The sequence below is a fragment of the Neomonachus schauinslandi genome, chromosome 4 (genome assembly GCF_002201575.2).
Source record: "Neomonachus schauinslandi chromosome 4, ASM220157v2, whole genome shotgun sequence".
NCBI lineage: Eukaryota > Metazoa > Chordata > Mammalia > Carnivora > Phocidae > Neomonachus > Neomonachus schauinslandi.
The window spans coordinates 33,127,202-33,147,432 of record NC_058406.1 but is presented as its reverse complement, the minus strand read 5'-3'; the positions used below and the strand labels follow the sequence as shown (position 1 = coordinate 33,147,432).

At 52.4% G+C, this 20,231-nt stretch overlaps 2 protein-coding genes across 4 annotated transcripts; one reads left to right on the top strand and one right to left on the bottom strand.

The window, feature by feature from the left end:
• Positions 1 to 10,064: 10,064 nt before the first annotated feature.
• On the top strand, positions 10,065 to 14,872 carry ELOVL1 (ELOVL fatty acid elongase 1). 3 transcript variants are annotated; one of them, XM_021683805.2, is made up of 8 exons: positions 10,065 to 10,157; positions 12,644 to 12,703; positions 12,875 to 13,065; positions 13,240 to 13,320; positions 13,487 to 13,543; positions 13,629 to 13,734; positions 13,826 to 13,962; positions 14,127 to 14,872. In XM_021683805.2, exons 2-8 carry the CDS (start codon positions 12,658 to 12,660, stop codon positions 14,346 to 14,348), a joined length of 840 nt encoding a protein of 279 aa, XP_021539480.2. In that variant the 5' UTR covers positions 10,065 to 10,157; positions 12,644 to 12,657; the 3' UTR covers positions 14,349 to 14,872. The 3 variants fall into 3 exon arrangements, with proteins under 3 accessions (XP_021539480.2, XP_021539479.2, XP_021539481.2); XM_021683804.2 differs by lacking the exon at positions 10,065 to 10,157 and adding an exon at positions 12,079 to 12,119; XM_021683806.2 differs by lacking the exon at positions 10,065 to 10,157 and adding an exon at positions 12,205 to 12,305.
• An 81-nt stretch (positions 14,873 to 14,953) lies between these two features.
• CDC20 (cell division cycle 20) lies at positions 14,954 to 19,705 on the bottom strand. The gene is made up of 11 exons (XM_021683803.1): positions 19,663 to 19,705; positions 19,329 to 19,558; positions 19,065 to 19,213; positions 18,880 to 18,976; positions 18,570 to 18,698; positions 18,278 to 18,474; positions 18,072 to 18,166; positions 17,711 to 17,939; positions 17,420 to 17,545; positions 16,376 to 16,493; positions 14,954 to 15,246 (listed from the first exon to the last, which is right to left on the bottom strand). The coding sequence occupies exons 2-11, from the start codon at positions 19,507 to 19,509 to the stop codon at positions 15,068 to 15,070; spliced, it is 1,500 nt and encodes a 499-aa protein (XP_021539478.1). The 5' UTR covers positions 19,510 to 19,558; positions 19,663 to 19,705; the 3' UTR covers positions 14,954 to 15,067.
• Between the last annotated feature and the right edge of the window lie 526 nt (positions 19,706 to 20,231).

The window sequence follows — 20,231 nt, the reverse complement described above, 5'->3', positions numbered from 1 at the left end:
CCTTTTATCAGCTCTGAGGCAATGCCAGACCTTCCCCCCACTTCAGCAGTGCTGCCTTACTGCTCTGTCAGCCCGCTCAAGTGTTCCTTATGTTCTTACCGTTTCCCTCCTTGCTGGAAGCGTCAAAGCTAACTGTCACATTGGATAAAATTCAAGTTGTACGCCTCTAAAACCCTTGAAGGAGCTTTTGGTGACTGCCATCCTTAATTCCACCAGAAGATTCCCTCCTATTGAGAGGCACCAACCCCAAGTTCCTTTGTTGTCTCAGACTAATACTACCTTCATTCCCACCATAATATTTGAAATGGGTTCCTTGTCCTCCCGGAGTGGAAATGTCCTCCTGCCCCAACAGGAACATGTGCAGGACCTCACCTACATCTTGGGCCCTTACGCAAACATTCCTTACTCTGGAGGCACTCACATCTTTATATTCTTTACTCTGGAAACACAACGTTCTCATTTCCGACCCCCTCCTATCCCCACATCCTCTGGAGTACACACACCTATGTAGCATTGCCAACTTTGGGACCCACACAACCTGGTAAATGCCTCCATGGAAAGTATCTCCCTCTCCTCACCCACGCATTCCCTCCATTCCCTCAGGAATGAATATATACGGTGCTCCCTTTGAAGAAGAGGACGTGATGTGCTTAGTTGTTCAGATTTAGGATTTGTAAAAGATGGCTCTCTTGCTCTACTTTGGGGGTATTCCTCTGTTTCTGACTTCTCTGTTTTGCCTGGGGACTGTGCTTTCTCCTACTCTCAGGGCCCCTGGAAAATGAGATTAGGCCATCGTCTCTTGGGATTATGCCTAGGATGGAGAAAGAAGCACTGTGAAATCCTGAGATCTTACTGCAGTGCAGAGTTCATCCCGCTGAAAGCACATTAAGAAAGCTTACTTAATCCATATATGCGTGGGCCATTGCCATTGCCTAGGACTGGCCCGTGTCCAGCTCTGCCCTGTCGCTGGAATTCTGTCATTGTTGAACCTCCCTTTCACTCATTACCCCAGTCACCCCATTCTCTACCCCTTCTGATGTCTACTGCTGCCCTACCTAGCCAACTTTACTTAACCTTGTACTTTCTTCTGAAACAGCGAAAATCGATAGGTTGTAGCCAAGTGCTCCTTCCAGCTTCATAATGGGTTCTGTCTTGACGACTGAGCTGGAGGTGTAGACTGCTCACCTCCTGTCCTGCTGTCAGGGAGGAAGCTGAACTCTGCAGGAATGTCCTAGTGCAAGGCTGGTCCCTTTTCCCACCCATTCTCACCTCCCCCAGGCAGCTGGGAACAACCTCTCCCTTTGTCTGAGTTTCTTGTACAGAATAATCCTCCTTACGGACAATGTATTCTCTGTGCCCTGTGGACATAGGAGCCGTGTGAGCTGATCCCAGCACCAGGCAGGACGGAGGCTGAATCCTTCCAAATGCTCACCCTGGGTCAACTCCTGATTATTGTCCAGAGAAATTACTAAGGGATGTATGTTGACCTACTGGCTAAATCCAGAATTTTTTCAGGGCTCATCTTACTTGATCTCCATGGCGTTTCCTAGTGCTGATCATTTCCTTTTCATCTCTTTGTCCCCACTTGGCCCCTATGTCTCTGACCATTCCTTTTCTGCATCTTTTGGCCTGTTATCCCTCTGCCCACTGTCTCTGTGACCACCACTTTTATTTTCAGCTCAGAGCTCTCTGCCCCTAGGATCCATAGGTACCTCAGATTCTGAATGTTCAAGTCCAGGCATCCTTCCCTCTGAACCTGTTTTTTTTTTTTTTTTCCTAGTTTCCTGGGTGTGACCTAAGCCAGGTCTATGGAAGCCATCCTAAACCCTTCCCTCTCTGTGTCCCACCCCCAGGTGCCAAATCCTATCTCTTCTGGCTCCCTAATATCTATCCATCCTGCCCTGCATTTTAGGCCCTGGGCCTCTTTCCCTAAAAGTGTTGTTCAGACTCCCTGTCTCCCACTCCCACCCATCTTTGATATGGCTGCCAGGTCTTTCTAAACTGCTGATCGGATCACATTGCTCCTTTGATTAAAATCCTTTTGATAGTTCCCTCCCCATGTTTCTCAAACTGGAGTCCATGCACCTGGCAGGTTGGTGTGCCAGGCATGCTGAAAGTCCTTGGGTCAAATCACCCTGGAACACTCATTTTCTTGAGGGTAAGTAATTTAAACAGAGACCAAAAAACTATCATGTATGCATTATTAGGAGAAAATAGACTTGAAGGAATTCCTACTAGTCTGAAGGGGTTCAGAGTAAGCCATTGGATTTCCTGGGGGATATTTCTTTCTGTCTTTTTTGCCATTACATTTACTTCATTGAAAAAGTCTGAAAAACATCTCAAATTTCCTGGGAAGGCAAGGAAGATTCTGTGTGATCTGGCCCCCTGACTTCTCCTGACTTAGTTTCTCTCTTGTCCTGCTGCCCACTCTGTTCTCGAGCCATACAAGCTGCTTGAAGTTTCCTGAAATGAACAAACTCTTTCTAGCCTCCGTTCTTTTTGTCCTACCATTCCCTCTGCAAGTAACATTTTGCCCCATCATTCTGTCTGATGAATACCCAATCATCTTTCAAAATTCAGCCCATGAGCCAGTCTTCTGTGAAGCTTTCTGACAACCCAGTGTGGGCACAACTCAGTGCCACTCTTAAGTAAGTAAGGTCAGTTACCTCCTCTTTTATGCTCTTTATTGTCCTCCAAGTTCAAGCACCCTGAACTGTCAGGGTTTGAATTCCAGTTCATCTACCTGGGAGCTAGGTGATCTTTGGCATGAATGTGTATGTCTGGCATACTATAGCACCTGGCCCACCGTAAACACTATAAATGCTAGCTGCTACTATTTTTTTTTTTTATTCACTTAGAGAGAGAGACACAGTGAGAGAGGGAACACAAGCAGGGGGAGTGGGAGAGGGAGAAGCAGGCTTCCCACCGAGCAGGGAGCCCGATGCGGGGCTCGATCCCAGGACCCTGAGATCATGACCTGAGCCGAAGGCAGACGCTTAACGACTGAGCCACGCAGGCGCCCCGCTAGCTGCTGCTATTATCAGTAGTGTGATTTAGTTGACTTGGGGGGAGATAGAATAATGTAGCATTTTGGTTAAAAGAGCAGGTTTAGACTGCCTAGCTCTGCCACTTACTAGCTGTGTGGCTTGGGAAAGTTAATTTACCTCTGTGCCTCAGTTTCCTTATTCCTGGGGATGATGATATTAGTGGCAATATTGTAGGGTTGCTGTAATGTTTAAATAGATTAATACATACTAAGTGCTCAGAATAGTGCTTAATAAAAGCTTGATAAATATTCGCTATCCTCAGGATAGCGTCTAGAACTCTGCTGTCCGTAATTGTTGCTTAAACCAATGATTGATCAATCCCTTTATGAGGACAACATCTTCCTCCCTGTGCACCTTGTCTATGCTGACGTCATGCTCAGCCTCAGGAGCTCAGCCTCCTGAGAGATCCTTTGTGCATGTCTCATCCCCCACAGTGTCTCTTCAGCACCGAATGCAGAGCATTTTTACATTGGTTTACCTGGTGTCATAAGTCATTTTTGAATCTAGTTTTGTGATTTTTTTTTCTCCCACTTAGTTGACACCCATACTCTCCCATTAAAGCCCAGTTTGGTCTCTTAAATTGTGTCATTTTGCTTTGAGGCCGAATGACAAGCTCCCTCACCTGAAATGTTCTTTGTCCCCCCTCCTAAACTGTATCTCCTGTCCAACCATTTGAAGGCTCAGTTCCGCAGTCTGCCTACAATTCTGTCCCTAAAGGGGGCCCTACACCATGCAAAGATCTCTCTGTGCAGTTGTGATGCGTTCCCTCCTCATTTGTCCATGCTTACCAGGTCTGGGCTCGGGTCTTCACGGGCTGCTGTTGTAATTCCCCAGGTATCACAGATCAGAGCTTGTGCTTGCCTCTCTTCACACTCACCACCAGTCCCACAGGCCTTGCTGTGTCACGGCAACTCCACTGTTCTTGCCACTAAGCTGTAAGTACTGTCAGCTGGAGCTAGGACCCGGGAGTGAGGTGCTGTGTCACACGTCTACTGCCCGTAGAGGCTCTACCCTCTACTTGGACCGTCTGCCCTCTCTCTTTCCTGCTGCCAGTCCCCTTGTTTATCCTTCCAGTGTCACTCCTATCAGGTCTTTACCACCTCCTTCCCTGTACACTCGACCATTCTTCAATTATACCTGATCTGGACACATCCATTGTGTGGCCTGAGGCAAGTTTCCTCCCTTCCAAGAACTCCAGTTTCCACCTCTGTGAAATGGGATTATAGCCCAGACCTCAAAAGGGTACCTTCAACTGAACATATTTAAAATTAAAGTGAAACCTTTAAGTAGCTCGTAATTTTCTACTGGGTAAAGTCCAAACTTCTTAGAAGGGCATAAAAGGCCCTTGAGGTATAGTCAGCACTCAAATGTTAACTACTATTCTCTTCCCCTACTCTCTCCTGAGCAATTTCATTTTTTATTGCATCATGGTATATTAGACTGCTTTGATTATAGCACATTACAATTAAACTAGCCTAACCAAAAACAGAGAGGGGGACCCGATTATATTTGGGTTATTCAGATGGAGGGTTGAAGGGTGACTGGCTGCAGGGGGCTTGGATATCTGAGGCTCTCTCTCTATTTTGGCACTCTGCAGCAGTAGGGCTCATCTCATGCAGGAACTCTGACTGTTCTTGCTTGGATTCTGGGCTGTTAGGAGCTCGGACTGGGGGAAACTGGGAGAACACCATGATTAACAGGCCAGTGGAGCGGGGGCAGGAATTCCTTAAAGGAAATGAAAGCAAGGGGCTGGGAAAGTGAGCTCTCACAGTCCACTTTATGTGATTTCAGAGAATCCTTGGATTTTTTTTTTTTCCTCGAGCCCTGTCCATTCTAAACTTCCAGAACTGTGTTTAAGATTACCTATGGAGGGGCGCTGGGTGGCTCAGTCGTTAAGTGTCTGCCTTCGGCTCAGGTCATGATCCCAGAGTCCTGGGATCGAGCCCCGCATCGGGCTGCCTGCTCCGCGGGAAGCCTGCTTCTCCCTCTCCCATCTCCCCCTGCTTGTGTTCCCTCTCTCACGGTCTCTCTCTCTCTCTCTGTAAAAAGAAAAAAAAAAAAAAAAAGATTACCTATGGAATGTGTCATCTTACTTCACACTCCATATGTCCCCAAATGCATTCATTTCCTCCACTCTGCTCCACCTGAGTTATCCAGCATGACCACCTTCCTGTCAATTCTGTGTCCTCTGTCTGCTCTATGCTCTCAGGCCTTCTGTGTGTCACAGCTGTGTGTGTGTGTGTGTGTGTGTGTGTGTACATCATACCTGTGCATTGTAGCTGGTCTCAGCTGGCTCCCTTTCCTCTCCTTTCCTCCTAGTGATATATTGTCCCCAGGTTTGTCTTTCTAAAGAACAATGGGGATCATAACCCCTTTTTTAAAATTCTTAGGGATGCCCCAGTACAAACAAAACTCCTCATTCTTTCACTTGGGACCAACCAACTTTTTCATCTTCTGGCATATAAAGGCCTCTTATTCAGTGTATGGTTTGGCCAAGCACAGTCAGGTGTAGCAATTCCCTGTATCTGTGCTGTGCTTTCCTCCTTCCATCCCTTTGTCCACACTTTTTCCTTGGCCTGGAACACCAGTGTTGCTTCTGCCTTACTTGCCATGTGACCTTGAGAAAAATCCATCACCCTTTCTGATTCAATTCTTTCCACCCATGAAGTGGCGATAACAGTAGTTATAGGACTGAACCATAAGAACGTATGGAAAGCAGCTCTTAGGGCCCCATTCTTGCCAGAGAATAATAAGTGAATAATAAGCTACGCTTTCTCTTTTCCCCTTTTGGCCCCTCTCAACACATCTTCCAGATCTGGCTAACTGTCTTTCCCTCATCTTGATAACCTCCCCTGGTTTGTCCCCTAAGCAAAAGTCTCCCCTTTTCCTTCTCCACAGCCTTTTCTGCAGGTTCTATCACAGCCCTCTTCCCATACCTGAGTTTCTTTAGTTCTGTTCAGTGAGCACTGCATGCTACCCACAGTGTGTAGGCATTGGCTGCCAATGGACAGATGTGACGAGTATTCACGCACAGTCTCCCCCTTCTGCCAGCTGGATGTTTTTCCAGCTCTGGTTCCTTCAGCAGAGGTCTCAGCCTTAGGTGGAGGACACTAGCTAGTGGGCGAAGGCCCAAGGATATGCAGAATGATTAACTGACAACCCCTTCACCCTCTCTTCACTCCCCTGTCCTCACAGACTCAGCCCTCCCCCCCAACTCCTCTGTGTGGCGACTGTGTAGAAAGTGCCCTTTGTCCTTTACAGGATGGGGAGGGGAGAAGCCTGACACAGCCCCCAAGAGACTGCTTTCATCTCTACGTGCCACTCCTGGTGTCCGTTAGCCTAGACCCTCAGTTCCTATCATTTTTAGCCGACTCCCCACATCTCCCATGCTCTGTCCCCTCCACTGCTCCACCTGTTCGCCCACCTGCTCGTACACACACAGGCATGCCTTTTTCCATTTGTTTCTCATTGCTATTCCTGCTTCTTTGATCCCAGTTCCTTTTAATATTTCTGCTGAAACATGTAAAGCCTCAGATAATCATGGGAACGGAGTTGTTTGCGTTCACATGGATGGTGGTTTTCAGACTGAACCCTTGCAGAAAATAATCAGTGGTTTATCTTCTGGGGAATGAGCATGGAGAAGGGCCCCTAAGAGAGCAGTCAGTGAGCAGTGAGTCAGGGTGGGACCCCGGGGGGAGTCACCTCACTTCCAGTTAGTCAGGAAGGATCCATGAAGGAGGTGGAATTTTAGCTGTTGGACTGGGGCTCCTTCCCCTGCACCCCCCTCTCCAACACCTGGCTTTCATACTTATCGAGCCTGTGAGTTCCTGGACCCCTTCAGTTTCTCCAGTTTATCAGCCTGCCCCTTCCACCTGGCTTCTCTGCAGGCCCCAAATGACCTCCTCTCCCAGTCCCCTGACAAATTTACCCTTCTTTTCCGTACATGTCAGTCTGTGAGGTGTTCTCCTTAGCCAAAGGCTAATCCCTCCGTGTGTATGCTGGAACCCATTGTCTCCTTCCACACCGCACATAAACATGCTCAAGCCTCTTCCCGTCAAAAACAGCCATTAGAATCAATCTGAAGGTAAGAGCCAGACATTGATATTTTAAAAGCTCCCCAGGTGATTGTGTGCAGCCAGGGCTGAAAAACATAAACAACAAAATCCACACTTACCATGGCATTCAGGGCTCTGTATAAACTGATTCCTGCCTGTGTTTCCCGCCCTGACCTCTCTGCCCTCTGAGCTGGAGCCACACCGAACTACCTAGAGCTCCCCAAACCCGCCACATCTCTTGCTTTTGTGCCTTCACACCCATGCTTCCCTCTGCCTGGAATGCGTTTCCCTGCTTTCTAGAAAGTGCCCTTCAACATTCAGCTTAGTGTCCTTTCTGTGAAGCTTTCAAGAACTCACCCCCACCCTGGGGTAGGGTGCCCCTCCTCAGTGCTTTCATAAGCCATTATCTCTGTGGGAACACTCGCCGCATGCTAACTATGATTGGTTTCCTCCTCTAGATTTGGAGTGTTTTGCAGGAAACCCAGGGCTGTGGAGACGCCATTTGGTAGGATGTGGGGCCAGGTGATCTCTTATCAGAGATGCTTCTGCCCAGGACTAGGACAGGAACTGAGCGAAGTGAGTCTTGGTGCATGTTCACTCATGTAGTCCGTCAGCGTTGACTGACGGCATGCTGTGCTCATTTACCACTGGGGCCCAGGTGAATAAATGGGTAGCTGAAGTTCCCTGCCTTTCACCTCGGTGACTGCACATCCTCTCTGGTCGTCTGCTTTGTTCGAATGCACAACCTCTCAGTAGAGCTCTCCGAGCAGCGTGTGCATACAGTAAGCGCTGAGGAAGCATCTGTCGAACCAGTGCTCATGAGTCCACACACAAGACTGACATATTGGTTTTCGGCAGTGGTATGTTCTTGACGTATGGGTTGCTCCGCACCCTGTCTGAAATGTTGAGCCCAGAAGCAGGGCTAAGCGCTGCACGTGGCCCAGCTCCTTCACGCTTCGCGAGGATGGGGGAGGCACTGCAGTTGCCATTGTATAGAGGTTCGGCAGTTTGCCGAAGGTCACGCAGGTACTCACTGGAAGATTTAAACTCAGGCCTGCGGAGTCAGGGGTGACCCCAAAGCCACCAAAGTATACCTGGAACACATTAGGCTTTCAACAAATATCTACTGACTCAAGGGAGACTGCCACCCCCAGGGAAGTAGAAAGCCTTCTGAATCCTCACCGTCCTCCCCGCCTGACTCTGGGTCCTTCGACCTCTCTTGCCTTTCTCACAGTCTCATTTATTCTAATATTCACTCCACAAACATTCTGAAGGATCAAATGAGCCAGCCAGTGGGCCCAGCTGCAAGAGATACGGAGCCGACTACCACGTGCCTCTGGCTGAGAGGAACTTCGAGTGGGGGAGGTTGCAGACAATTGCGTCACTGTAGGACTGCTGTAGGATTGGGGGAGCAGTGCGCGGAGGAGGGGATTACTACCTGGGAGAGCTGTGTGTTCCTTGTATTGAGCCAGGGGACAAGGCTTGGAGGGGTGGGAGTGTGTGAAAGACGCAGACATCCTTGGGGAGCAGTTAAAGCCTAGCACAGGAGAGTAACACAGGTAGAATGGGAGGCTGAGGGCCAGATCAGGGAGGCCTTAATGTTATAACGCTAAGAAATTTGAGCCTTTTGAATTCTCTTTCCTTTCAAGGGTAGCTGCTCACAGGCTGGATCATAGATCTAGTTTGGCTCTGACCTCTTACCTCTAAGACTAAACTACACGGCATCCCACCATTTATGAGCATATTATTTCTCCCAAACCACGGTCTCTTCTGAATTCCCTTCTGTCCACATTTACACCGTCCGACCCGACAAGCAGTTACTGGGTCACGAGATGCAAAGCACCGCTCCAGGAGCCGCTCAAACTTAGTCCTCACCCCAGTTCAGTCTAGTGGGTGAGTGTGTGGAGCTGGGAGGGGAGTGCAGGAAGCTGGATAGACAGCTAAGTATAGAGAGTCAGTTCACCTGTCTTGGGGACATCTCCAGTGTCTGTCACTCACATCCCATCAGTTTCCAAAGCTTCTTAGGTCAGGCTGTTAGCTCTCACCTGGTCTGCCTCAATAAGCTCATTGCCCTGGCTGCCAGAGTGACGTGACTCTGCTAGCCCGTAAACCCCGGGCCGGGACAGCAGCATCTGCCTCCTTCACCCCTGTTGTCACTAGCACTTACCACACTATTGCACATGGTAGGAGCTCAGTAAGTATGTGATCATACAAGCCTGACTGTAGCCTCGGGAATCTTGACTCTTTCTGTGCTGCTTCCAGAATAAAACCAAACTGCCCGGGTTGGCCTTCACGTCCTACTAGATTTAGCCATAGTTGGCCTCACTTCCCTTTCTTTTCCTTTCAATACCTTCAAGGCCAGTTTAGCCAGTGATTCACTGTTCCTGCCCCAGGCCACTTGTATTCTCCCACTGTGAAGTCCTCTTAGCAGTTCCTAATGCTAGGGCTCAGCCAAGTTTATGGGCTGTTCGAGAAGGCTTCCTTGCCCAGCTGCTCCCTCCGGCTGAGACCTCTCTGCTACCCCTGGTTAGCTCTTAGCACACACGTGCTGCCTCCCGCCCAACCCTCCCACCACCCCCTGGAGAGAGAGCTCTGGAGGAAAGGGCTGCTGAGGCCTGGAACTTTCCGCAGGGTCCCAAGCTGGGTAGGCCTGCGACGGACAGAAGATGTGTTGGTCGCGTTGGTGGACAGTCACTGGAGGTCCCAGAATGAGGCTGAGTGTCAGGAAGAAGCCAGGTGCACCTCCGGCGAGCTAGGGCCGGCCCAGGGCGACCCGACCGAGCCGGCGGCGCGTTGCCGAGGGAAGGGGTGGGGAGTCCTGGCTGGGCGTGCTTCCTGCCCCGGAATCTGGCGGCCCGCCCCTGCGCCCGCCCCTCGGGCCGAGCCGAGTCGGGGCCAATCAGCAGGCGCCCCCCGCCCGGCCCGCCCCGTCCCCCTCTGGTGACAGAAAGTCGGCCCAGCAGATGAGGAAGTGGCAGGCAGGCTGGCCCTGGGGACTTCTCTCTGGCCCTGCTCCCTCTGAGCCCTTCACTGCTGCCCGCCTGGCCCCCCACTGGTGAGTCTGGACCTTCCACGGGCGGGCTGTCCACGTGCCCGGGCACCCTGCCCGCTTGGCCCTGCCCTGCCCTGCCCTGCCCAGCCTGTGGGCGAGGCTGTTCCTGGGACCGTGGGTGGGAGGTCCCAGCTCTCTGGGGCCGGGCCTGGCTGGCAGCCTCCCTCCGATCCCGGCCCCTATTTGCTTAAACCTAGGCTTTCTTCCACCACCTCCTGGTCTTGTCCCTCTAGGCTCTTCCTCTCCCTCTCCTTTGCTCCCAGTTCTTCTCTTTTCCCTTCCCCTCCCCCCCTCCTTTGCCTGTCTTCTTTTCCCTTCCATCCATCTTAAAGGAAGGAAGCACCCGCCTGAGTTCCCCTACCAGGGACACACCCAGTGCTCCTCAAGCAGGGGGAGAGGTCCTTTCCAGAGCCTGGAGCCACTGCTGACCTCCAGGGGGCATGAGTGTTTGTTGGGGGGCGGGGGGTGAACTTGAGGTGGTGGTTGCGAGAGCGGGAGAGATAACCAGCTGGCAGGCTCACATGGGTCAGGGAGGAACTGTGTGTGAGCACAGGCCTCTGTCAGTAGGCCCCGCCACAGAAGAGGCAGCCAACGAGATCTGATTGTGAATGAATGAATGATGATTGTCGTCCATGAAAGAGATCTGTGTGCAAGACCGAAGGCAGGTGTGTCTGCATGTGGTGAGGGTGACTTTATGTTCATTCATCTCTAAGTGGGGTGTCTGAGTTTATGTCTGTGACCACATTTATCTGTGACTCACGTACGTGTGAGTAAAGCTGTGTGTGGGCCTGGGGGTGTGAGCATGAGCATTTGAACGTGGTAGTGCAGGACCAGGGAAGGCGGCCGTGTGAGTGTTTTGGGTGTGTTGCCAGTGTGAATGGAGTTAGGAGTGGGTCTGAGTATCAGAAACTCTGCATGTCAGAGTCCATGGAGGCTGTTTGGGTGGTGTGTCAGAGGGGGTGGTGAATGCCAGCAGGAGGTGTGTGGGCCCTGCGTGTACATAGGTGTGCCAGCCCTGGGTCGGCCTGTCATTGGTGCCGGGGAGAGCTGTGCGAGAGGGAGGACTTGGGGCCTGACCATGGTGGGGGCAGTTGGGGGTCCCCATGGAGGCTGTGAGAGCATCTGTGGGACGTGTGCCCAGCAGAGTGTGTGAGGGGCACGCGGATGGCCTCGCGGAGATGTCAGAAGGTGGATATTCTTCACTTAGTGCCTGCACGGCTTGTTCCCTGGACAGAGGGGACCTGGCAGACTAGAATGCAGGCAGCTCGCAGAGCATCTGCTACCCTGGCCGGTTGGGGAAATGCCTTGCCTCTCTGGGACAGCCTTGGCATCCCAGGCTCTCCTGGGTCTGGGCTGAGGCTTTTGTGTCCAAGTGCGCCCTCCCCCGACATTCCTTCAGGTTCTGAGGGGGAGAGGGCCTGGCTCATTAGGACCCTCCCTAAGGGAGGGGAAGATTCCTGAGACCTCCCCCACTCACCCACCTCCTCACATGCCACTGGCCTCGCTGCCCCTCCCAGGGAGAGAAGGGTGATTGTACCCATTCTGAAGCAGGACAAACTGAGAATTTGTGGCTAGCTTAGGAGAGGATGCTGGGTGTGGGTTTTCAACAATTCTCTTTGGGCCAAGGCTAGGCCTGGGCTGGAGCCCTGCGAGGTTTCTGGCTCAAAACTAAGCTAGAGCCTTAGCTCATCAGGCTATCCAGGGTGGGTGGGCGGTGAGTCCCATACTTTACTCTTGGCTTTCTCAATCCTGGTGGGTCTTGCTCCTCCAGGCCCTGACCTGTGGCCTGGACCCACCCTCCACCCCATGTCGCAATGCAGGGGGTGGAGGGCGGGGCGCTTCCAGATCTAGTCGGACAGGTGGAGCCGCCGGGGCAGGAGTCTCCTAGAGCCAGGATTGGGAGCGGAAGGGAAGGAGGGGAGTGCCGGAGAGGAGGGGAGCGGGGAGTGGAGAGAGTCTCTGGAGGTGAGAGCCCGGGAGGGCAGAGGAGAGGAGAAAGGGGCAGGGGTGGGGGGGTTGTGGGGGCGAGCATCCCGAAGGTGGATCGGAGTGGTTGAAGGGGAGGATCCCTGGGGAGAAAAAGGACCATCTCCCGCTGGAGAGGTGGGAGACTGGTGGGGAAGGGAGAGGCAGTCATTCTGGAGAGGAGAGGTAAGATTCTCCGGAGAGAGACCGGAAATGGAGAGTTCCCCTGTGGAGGAAGAGGGGAGGTGAGGGTGGGTGGTAAGAATCTCGGTGGCGGAGCAGGGAGTGAGCGAGGCGAGTGAGGTGTGGAGAGGCGGGCGGCACAGCTCTTCCCAGCAGGCAGGCAGGCTGCACGGGAAGCCATGCCTCCTACCTCCGGTCCCGGCAATTCCTTCCCCTCCCTCCTCTGTCCTTTCTGCAAGGAGGTGTCGGGAGTTGTCTCATCTGGTCTGTGTCCTGTCTGTGGGTCAGGGGTGGAATGGGGGCACAGCTGGCCCTGACACCCACCCCCCATCCCTCCCCAGAATCTTTAGCCAGGATGGAGGCGGTTGTGAACTTGTACCAGGAGATGATGAAGTATGCAGGTAAGATGCTGTCCTCCCTCCTGCCCCAGGATCCCTGGATCTAGGGCTGTCTCTTACTGGAGAGTCCCTGCGAACCCCTTGACCCTCTGTGACCCGACCCCATGCCTGTACACCTGGTGGGGACCCTTTGGACCCTGTGACTCTTTCTGACTCCTTGACCCTTATCCACAGATCCTCGGATCCAGGGCTACCCTCTGATGGGGTCCCCCCTGCTAATGACCTCCATCCTCCTGACCTACATATACTTCGTTCTCTCACTTGGGCCTCGCATCATGGCCAATCGGAAGCCCTTCCAGCTCCGGGGCTTCATGATTGTCTACAACTTCTCACTGGTGGCGCTCTCCCTCTACATTGTCTATGAGGTGGGCCTCTGGGATACCTAGGTTTTAAATCCTGCTGGCAGGATAAGGGGCAGGCCTTGGGGTCAGAGCATGGCATCTCCTTTCCAGAGAGGCTCAGATCCATTTCTTCAGCTAGATAGCAGGAGGGATTGGGCAGGGTGGATCCCTGGTGGTCTAATCCACACCCCTTCCTAGTTCTTGATGTCTGGCTGGTTGAGTACCTACACCTGGCGCTGTGATCCTGTGGACTATTCCAACAGTCCAGAGGCACTAGGGGTAGGGGGGGGCGGGGGGGGGGGGGGGGGGGGGGGGGGGGTGGGCGGGCAGCTAGGTTATAAGCACCTTGGGGATAGCAGTTTGGCTGTGCCCTGGGCTTATGGGCCAGTTCAGGGAAGTTTTTGGGAGTAGAATGGGGGTCCTAAGTCTGCCTGGCTTCTTGCAGATGGTTCGAGTGGCCTGGCTCTTCCTCTTCTCCAAGTTCATCGAGCTGATGGACACGGTGAGTGGTTATAGGAGATTTCTGAGGACCCGGGGGGAGAAAGAGAGGCCCTGGCTCTGAAACCCATTTCCCCCACTCTTCTCAGGTGATCTTCATTCTCCGGAAAAAAGATGGACAGGTGACCTTCCTACATGTCTTCCACCACTCGGTGCTTCCCTGGAGCTGGTGGTGGGGGGTAAAAATTGCCCCGGGTGAGTGGTGAAGGCCACTGGGGGGAAGAGGGGCAGGCACTGAGGACCAGCAGCTCGACTCTTCCTGACCTGGTTCATTGTCCCCTGACAGGAGGAATGGGCTCTTTCCACGCCATGATCAACTCTTCTGTGCATGTCGTCATGTACTTGTACTATGGGCTGTCCGCCCTCGGCCCGGTGGCTCAGCCCTACCTGTGGTGGAAAAAGCACATGACAGCCATCCAGCTGGTGAGGGGCCTGGCCCATAACCATCCCCCCAACCTTCCTTCCTGGTCTGGATCCTACCTTTATTCAACCTGCGTCACCTTTGACCCCATGCCTCCGCATTCAACATGCAGTCTTTCTCTACCGCCTCTCACTGTTCCTCTGACCCTTGCCTTTTTCTATTCTAGATCCAGTTCGTCCTGGTCTCGCTGCACATCTCTCAATACTACTTCATGTCTAGCTGTAACTACCAGTACCCACTCATCATCCACCTCATCTGGATGTACGGCACCATCTTCTTCATGCTTTTCTCCAATTTCTGGTATCACTCTTACACCAAAGGCAAGCGGCTGCCCCGTGTACTTCAGCAAAATGGAGCTCCAGGTACCGCCAAAGTCAAGGCCAAATGAGAAATGTGGCCTAGCTAGGTGCCCACCTAAGTGCCTCAGGACTGCGCCTTGGGCAGCATCTGACTTCTCCCCACCTACACCGGTGACCTGTGACCAGGGCTTAAGTGGTCAGGACTGAGCAGGGGATCGGCCCTCCCCTCCCCACAGCTGGTACACAGGGACCACAGCTTCCGTTCCTCACCCACTTCTCCTGGCCAGCTCCAAGGACATGGCCTCATTGCCCTCTGCCACTCCAGAGCTGGGGGCTGAAAGGGCTGGACACTTATTTCCCCCTCCCTGCCTTAAACTTGGGAGAGGAGCACTCAGGACTGGCCCCCACCAGGGTCTTGTGGCCTTTTTCCTCACACTGGAGGTCAGCAATAATCTGTCACTGCGGACCTATGATCCCTCCTTCTCTACCCCACACTGAAGCAGAAGCTTCTTGGCCAAAGGTCAGGGTGGGGGGGGGGGGTCCTGGGAATACAGCCTGTGGAGGCTGCTCACTCACTTAGGTCTTCATTAAAAGTGACAGAGGAAACCACCAAGGCTGTGTGTTACATGTGTGAATGGAAGAAGTGCTAGCCCTGCCTGCAAACAGGAGGGATGGTTCTGGCTGAGGACAGTAGAGAGGAGCCTCTGGTAAGGCTGCTGGGACAGAGGTCATGCAAGAAGAGAGGGAGACATGACTTTATTAGAAAAATAAAAAAACCCTGAAAACAACTGAGGTGATGAGTTGGTCCTTAACGGATGCCTTGGTGGATGAGGCTGCTCTTGGCTGCGCTGGCCTTCTCCCGCTCCCGCCGCCGCGCAGGGTCCAGCTCAAAGCAGCGCCATAGCCGCAGGGTCTCATCTGCTGCTGCTGAGGCCACGGTGGCCCCATCTGGGCTCATGGTCAGACTTAGGACCCGGGCAGTGTGACCTGAGGCGTGAGGAGGGAGAGCAGTGCATATGAATGCAGACACACCTCCAGCCTCCCAATATTGAGGGCCACCTACCTTTTTTGTTTTTTATAACACTTCTGAGATAATAGAATTCATCCTTTTAAAATATATAATTCATTGGTTTTTAGTATATTCACAAAGTTGTGCAACCATCACAACAATAATTCCAGAACATTTCATCGCTCCATAAAGAAAGTCTCTCCTCATCACCTTCTCCCCCCAGCCCCTAGCAACCATCAATCTATTTTATCTCTTTGCATTTCCCTCTTTTGGACACTTCATGTAAACAGTCATATACAGTATGTGGCCTGCCTTTTGTGTCTGGCTTTGATCACTTAGCACCTACCTTTTTTAAATGTTGAACCATTTTTTAAATTTAAATTCAATTAATTAACATATAGTGTATTAGTTTCAGAGGTAGAGGTCAGTGGCTCATCAGTCTTCTCTAAGACTGCTTGACTGACGTCCCAGCTTAGTATCTCAGAGGCAGTTCAAACTTCACGTGTTCAAAAGGAAACTCATCACCATTCATTTCAAACCTGTTCCCCTCATGGGTTTTCCTTTTTTTTTCAGTTTCAGAGGTAGAGTTTAGATTCATCAGTTGCATATAACACCCAGTGCTCATTACATCACATGCCCTCCTTAATGCTTATCACCCAGTTACCCCATCCCCCCACCTCCCTCCCCTCCAGCAACCCTCCAGTTTGTTTCCTGTGATTAAGAGTCTCTATGGTTTGTCTCCCTCTCTGGTTTCGTCTTGTTTTATTTTTTCCTCTCTTCCCCTGTGATCCTGTTTTGTTTCTTAAATTCCACATGAGTGAGATCATATAATTGTCTTTCTCTGATTGACTTATTTCACTTAGCATAATACCCTCTAGTTCCATCCACGTCATTGCAAATGGCAAGGTTTCATTTTTTTTGATGGGTGAGTAGTATTCCATTGTATATATACCACATCTTCTTTACCCCATTCATCTGTTAATGGACATGTGGGCTCTTTCCATAGGTTGGCTATTGTGGACATTGCTGCTATAAACATTGGGGTGCAGGTGCCCCTTTGGATCACTACATTTCTATCTTTGGGGTAAATACCTGGTAAGCACCTACCTTTAAGCTCAGCCACCTTGGCCATGGTTGGGTACTTCCAAATAACCAACTGGTTCTGGGCAAAGCCATGGCCTGAGATGAGCTCCTTGTAGTGGGGAGACCAGAGGATGGAGCACACCTGTGGAGAGGGGTTGGGATGTGGGCACAACATAGAGCCAACACTACTCAAATGAGAACTAAGTCCATTTGAGTGTTAGGCACCCTGCCAGGTGCCAGACTCAGACTTGAATCATCACAGTTCTTATAAAAGCTTTTTGAGAGAATTATTATCCATTTTAACAGGTAAGGAATCAAGCAGAAGGAATTTCAGCAAGTTGCCTAAGATCACATGCAAATTTAATAGGTGGCAAAGCCAGAATTTGAACTCTGGCTCCAGAGCCCAAGTTTAGAATAGAATGAAGACTGCATGGGGGAGATGAGGGTGGAAGGAGGGAAAGCTGGAGTAGGTGCAGGGAGACCCCCCAGCAAGGGCCTCAAATGTCATTCTACTCAATGTGGATTGAGTGCTGTAGGTGCCAGGGAGCTACTGCAGGGTTTTAGGACAGTAAAAGACAACCCAGATCCAGTGCAGAGGACAGATTGGAGGAGATAAGAATGCTGAGGGACCAGGGCAATGGGCCTCCACTGAGAAGAAGCATGGCCGTAAGGGGAGGGGACACATGTCAATGATACTGAGGTAAAAATGATGTGTTTTGGGGACTAGCTGAGGAGGATGAAAGATTCTAGGAAGTCTGGCAGATTTCTGAATAAAGTTCTATCCCACTCAAACAATATAAGAGGAGAAAGAACACATTTCAGGGAGACAAGAAGTGACAAATGTAATTTAGGACATATTAGGGTGTTGCCGCCTATAGGGGATGAGGTTAGAGTTGAGCCACAGACATTAGTGTGGTCTGGACCTCTTGAACGAGAGCTGAGTTAGAATTTTGGAAATCATCAGGGCAGAGAGTTGGTGAAGCCACTGGAGGGGACAGTTGCCCAAGGAAGACTATACAGAGTAAGAATACTTCCGGGAGGGAGAGGCTGGAACAGGTAAAAGACTACCTGGGATTGAGCATCCACAGCACTCAGACAGGCCCCAGAGCAGACATTCCAGATTCGAATGTGTCGGTCGCTGGTGCCCCCTCCTGTTGCCAGGACATTGGACTGCCAGGGACACCAAGCTACAGCCTAGGTAGGATAAAGGTGGGGTCAGCAGGTACTAGAGCCAGACAAGGAGCTACAGGGGTCACAGGGTAATCCCGTCCCATCCAATCCTACCATCCCGTCTCCCCTTAACAGTCCCCAGGTTCTGGGTGAGGGTATGCAGAGGCCCCAACCCAGCCCTACTCTCACCTTGACAGCCCCTTGATGCTGGGTGAATGTCTGCAGGGGAACCCAGCCACCCTCTCCAGGAGCACTAGGCCACACGTTGACCAAGTTATCGTTGCCACCGCTGGCCAAATGTCGTCCATCTGGGGCCCAGCGCAGCCCACACACCTCCTGGCTGTGGCCGCTCAGTGTGGCCACATGGTGTTCCGCCACCCGAACATCATGGTGGTGGATGTGGCCAGAACGTGAGCCACTGCAGGAGGGAAGGGAATGAGGTTCAGTGTCAGTGCCACCAAACTCGGCCAGCAGCACGGAGTTGCTTCAGTTCAGAGGTGTACCTCTGGGGACAACTGGCAAAAACCACAGACCAGCTAAAACCACAAACCTGGACACGATGTAGCTATTCCAGCACAGGGAGCTCACACGGGCAGAATGACTGGTCATGTTTCGAAGCCGCTTCTGCTGCTGCACATCCCATAGCTAGAGAGAAGGCCACTAGGATCAGACTGTGACTTGCCACGAACACCCTCCCGCCCGACAAGCCCCCTGGGTGTGGGCGCCGCAGAACTGGAGCACAGGGACAAGTCTCACCTGCACCTCCGCACTGCTGGTGCCCACAGCCAGGTAGTTGCCCTCTTTGATCCAAGCCACAGAGGATATATAGTCCCCAGGCTGCTCCATTTGCAGCAGCTGCAAGATGTCCCCAGAGGTAGCACTCCACAAGTACACGCTGTTGTCCAACGCCACAGCCAGTACATTCCCAGCGCTCCAGTCCACAAGGTTCAGGTCTGCCAGAGCAGGGAGAGGGAAGAACATGAGCTTGTTCGCCTGCTCCCCAGGCCCTCTTCCTCCATCCGATGGGCAAAGAGGAGGCTGCACTCACAGTAGTCATTCCGGATTTCAGGGGCGTCCAGGATTCGGTCTGGCAGGGAAGGAATGTAACGGCAGGTCTTCCGGCTGGAGCCAGGCGTGGCCTTCTGGCTGTAAAGCACTTTCAGTCTGTTCTGGTAACCTGTGGCAACGGAGTGGGTCCACACACTGGGACAACGGACTCTTCCCTGTGGCCCTAGCCTAAAGGTCAGATGAACACCTCTCCTTCCCTCTCTTAGGTGGGAAGAGCAGACAGGCATCTCCTCTCAACTGTAGGGATGGGCTGACACCTCCCTCCAAGAACCAAGAACTTTGGGTCTTACCCTCCGGGGCATTTTGTGGTTTTCCACTGAGCCGAAGGATCTTGGCTTCCTCCACATCAAAACCGTTCAGGTTCAAAGCCCAGGCTTTCTGATGTTCCTGGCACAAAGGGCGAGGGTGAGGCAGGATGGCATGATCCAGATTACACAGGCGGGCCTTGTGGCTTAAGCCCCTCTGGGACACATACCTTCTTGGTGGGCGTCTGGCTATCTTCAGGCTGGTTTTCCTTGCTCAGGAGGAAACTGGCCACTTCCATCTGGGAAGCACTGCGATGGGGGATATAGCGGTCACCTCCAGGTTTGCTGGGAGTGGTCTGAGCCTTGGAGCTGGATTTGCCTGGGGCAGGGAGAGGGAAGCCAGAGAGTATGACCAGGCTCCTGGGGGAAGAGGCATGAAGGCCGCTCTCAGCTGTCCTCTCTCCCTCCCCGATGTCCCGCCGCACCCCACTGACCGGGAGTTCGGCCTGGGGTCCTGCCGGCGCTGTGGGATCGGTTGGCTGCCCGCATGGGTGAGGGAGCCGGCCCCGCGGCTTCCTTAGCTTTGCGCTGCCAGCGCGCGGGAGGTGCATTGGGGATAGGTGCGTCCAGCTGCAGCAGCGAGTGCAGGTCACTCTCGAACACGAACTGCGCCATGGCAGCGTCTGCAGAGGGAGGGGTCCTTGGAGAGGGTGCCCGCCGAGTCCTGGAGGAAAAGGCGACCGTGCTCGATCTGGGACGGCCGGCCACTCACTCAGGGCCACCCTGGCCGCAGCCCCGCCCGACCCAGGACCCCCGACCGCTTCTCACCTTCAGCCCCCAGCAGGTTCCAATCCCAGACCGACTTCAGCACTGCCTACCTACGCTTCTTAAACTCTCCGCTCCGAGCACTCATTGGCTCCTTCAAAACCCAACCGTCGCAACCGTCGCCTTCGCCCATTGGCCTTTTACGGCACAGGAGGCGGGTCTTCCGGTGCAAGTCACAGATCTCACGATAATCCAGCCATGGAGCGTGATTTGAAGAGTGAGAGAGTGAAGGCCGGTCCCCAGAGAACGGGTGTCTGAAAGCGAGAGGGGCGGGGCGGGGCGCGCCTGGGGGCGGGGCCTGCGCTGCCGCTGCATTCCCGAGCCGCTTCCATTCATTCCTCAGCTTCCCCTCATCCGCCCTTTACGCTTAAAACTGCATGTGATGTGCGCCAGGAGTGTATTTGTTGTGATGTGTGGAATTTTTGAATCACTTTTTTGTACACCTGAAGCCAATATAATACTGTATGTTCCCTAACTGGAAGTAAAATAAAAACTTAAAAAAAAAGAAGATACATATAAACACACATACAACGGAATATTACTCATAAAAAAGAATGAGATCTTGGCATTTG

What these genes read in the sequence shown, in the direction of transcription:
- ELOVL1 (XM_021683805.2), top strand. Translation starts at nt 12,658, where the DNA reads ATGGAGGCGGTTGTGAACTTGTACCAGGAGATGATGAAGTATGCAG. An exon ending in CCCTCTACATTGTCTATGAG is followed by an intron (nt 13,066 to 13,239) that starts GTGGGCCTCTGG and finishes ACCCCTTCCTAG; the next exon opens with TTCTTGATGTCTGGCTGGTT. An exon ending in TCATCGAGCTGATGGACACG is followed by an intron (nt 13,544 to 13,628) that starts GTGAGTGGTTAT and finishes CACTCTTCTCAG; the next exon opens with GTGATCTTCATTCTCCGGAA.
- CDC20 (XM_021683803.1), bottom strand. Translation starts at nt 19,509, where the DNA reads ATGGCGCAGTTCGTGTTCGAGAGTGACCTGCACTCGCTGCTGCAGCTG. An exon ending in GCCAGACGCCCACCAAGAAG is followed by an intron (nt 18,977 to 19,064) that starts GTATGTGTCCCA and finishes CCTTTGTGCCAG; the next exon opens with GAACATCAGAAAGCCTGGGC. An exon ending in CCAGCAGTGCGGAGGTGCAG is followed by an intron (nt 18,167 to 18,277) that starts GTGAGACTTGTC and finishes CCTTCTCTCTAG; the next exon opens with CTATGGGATGTGCAGCAGCA.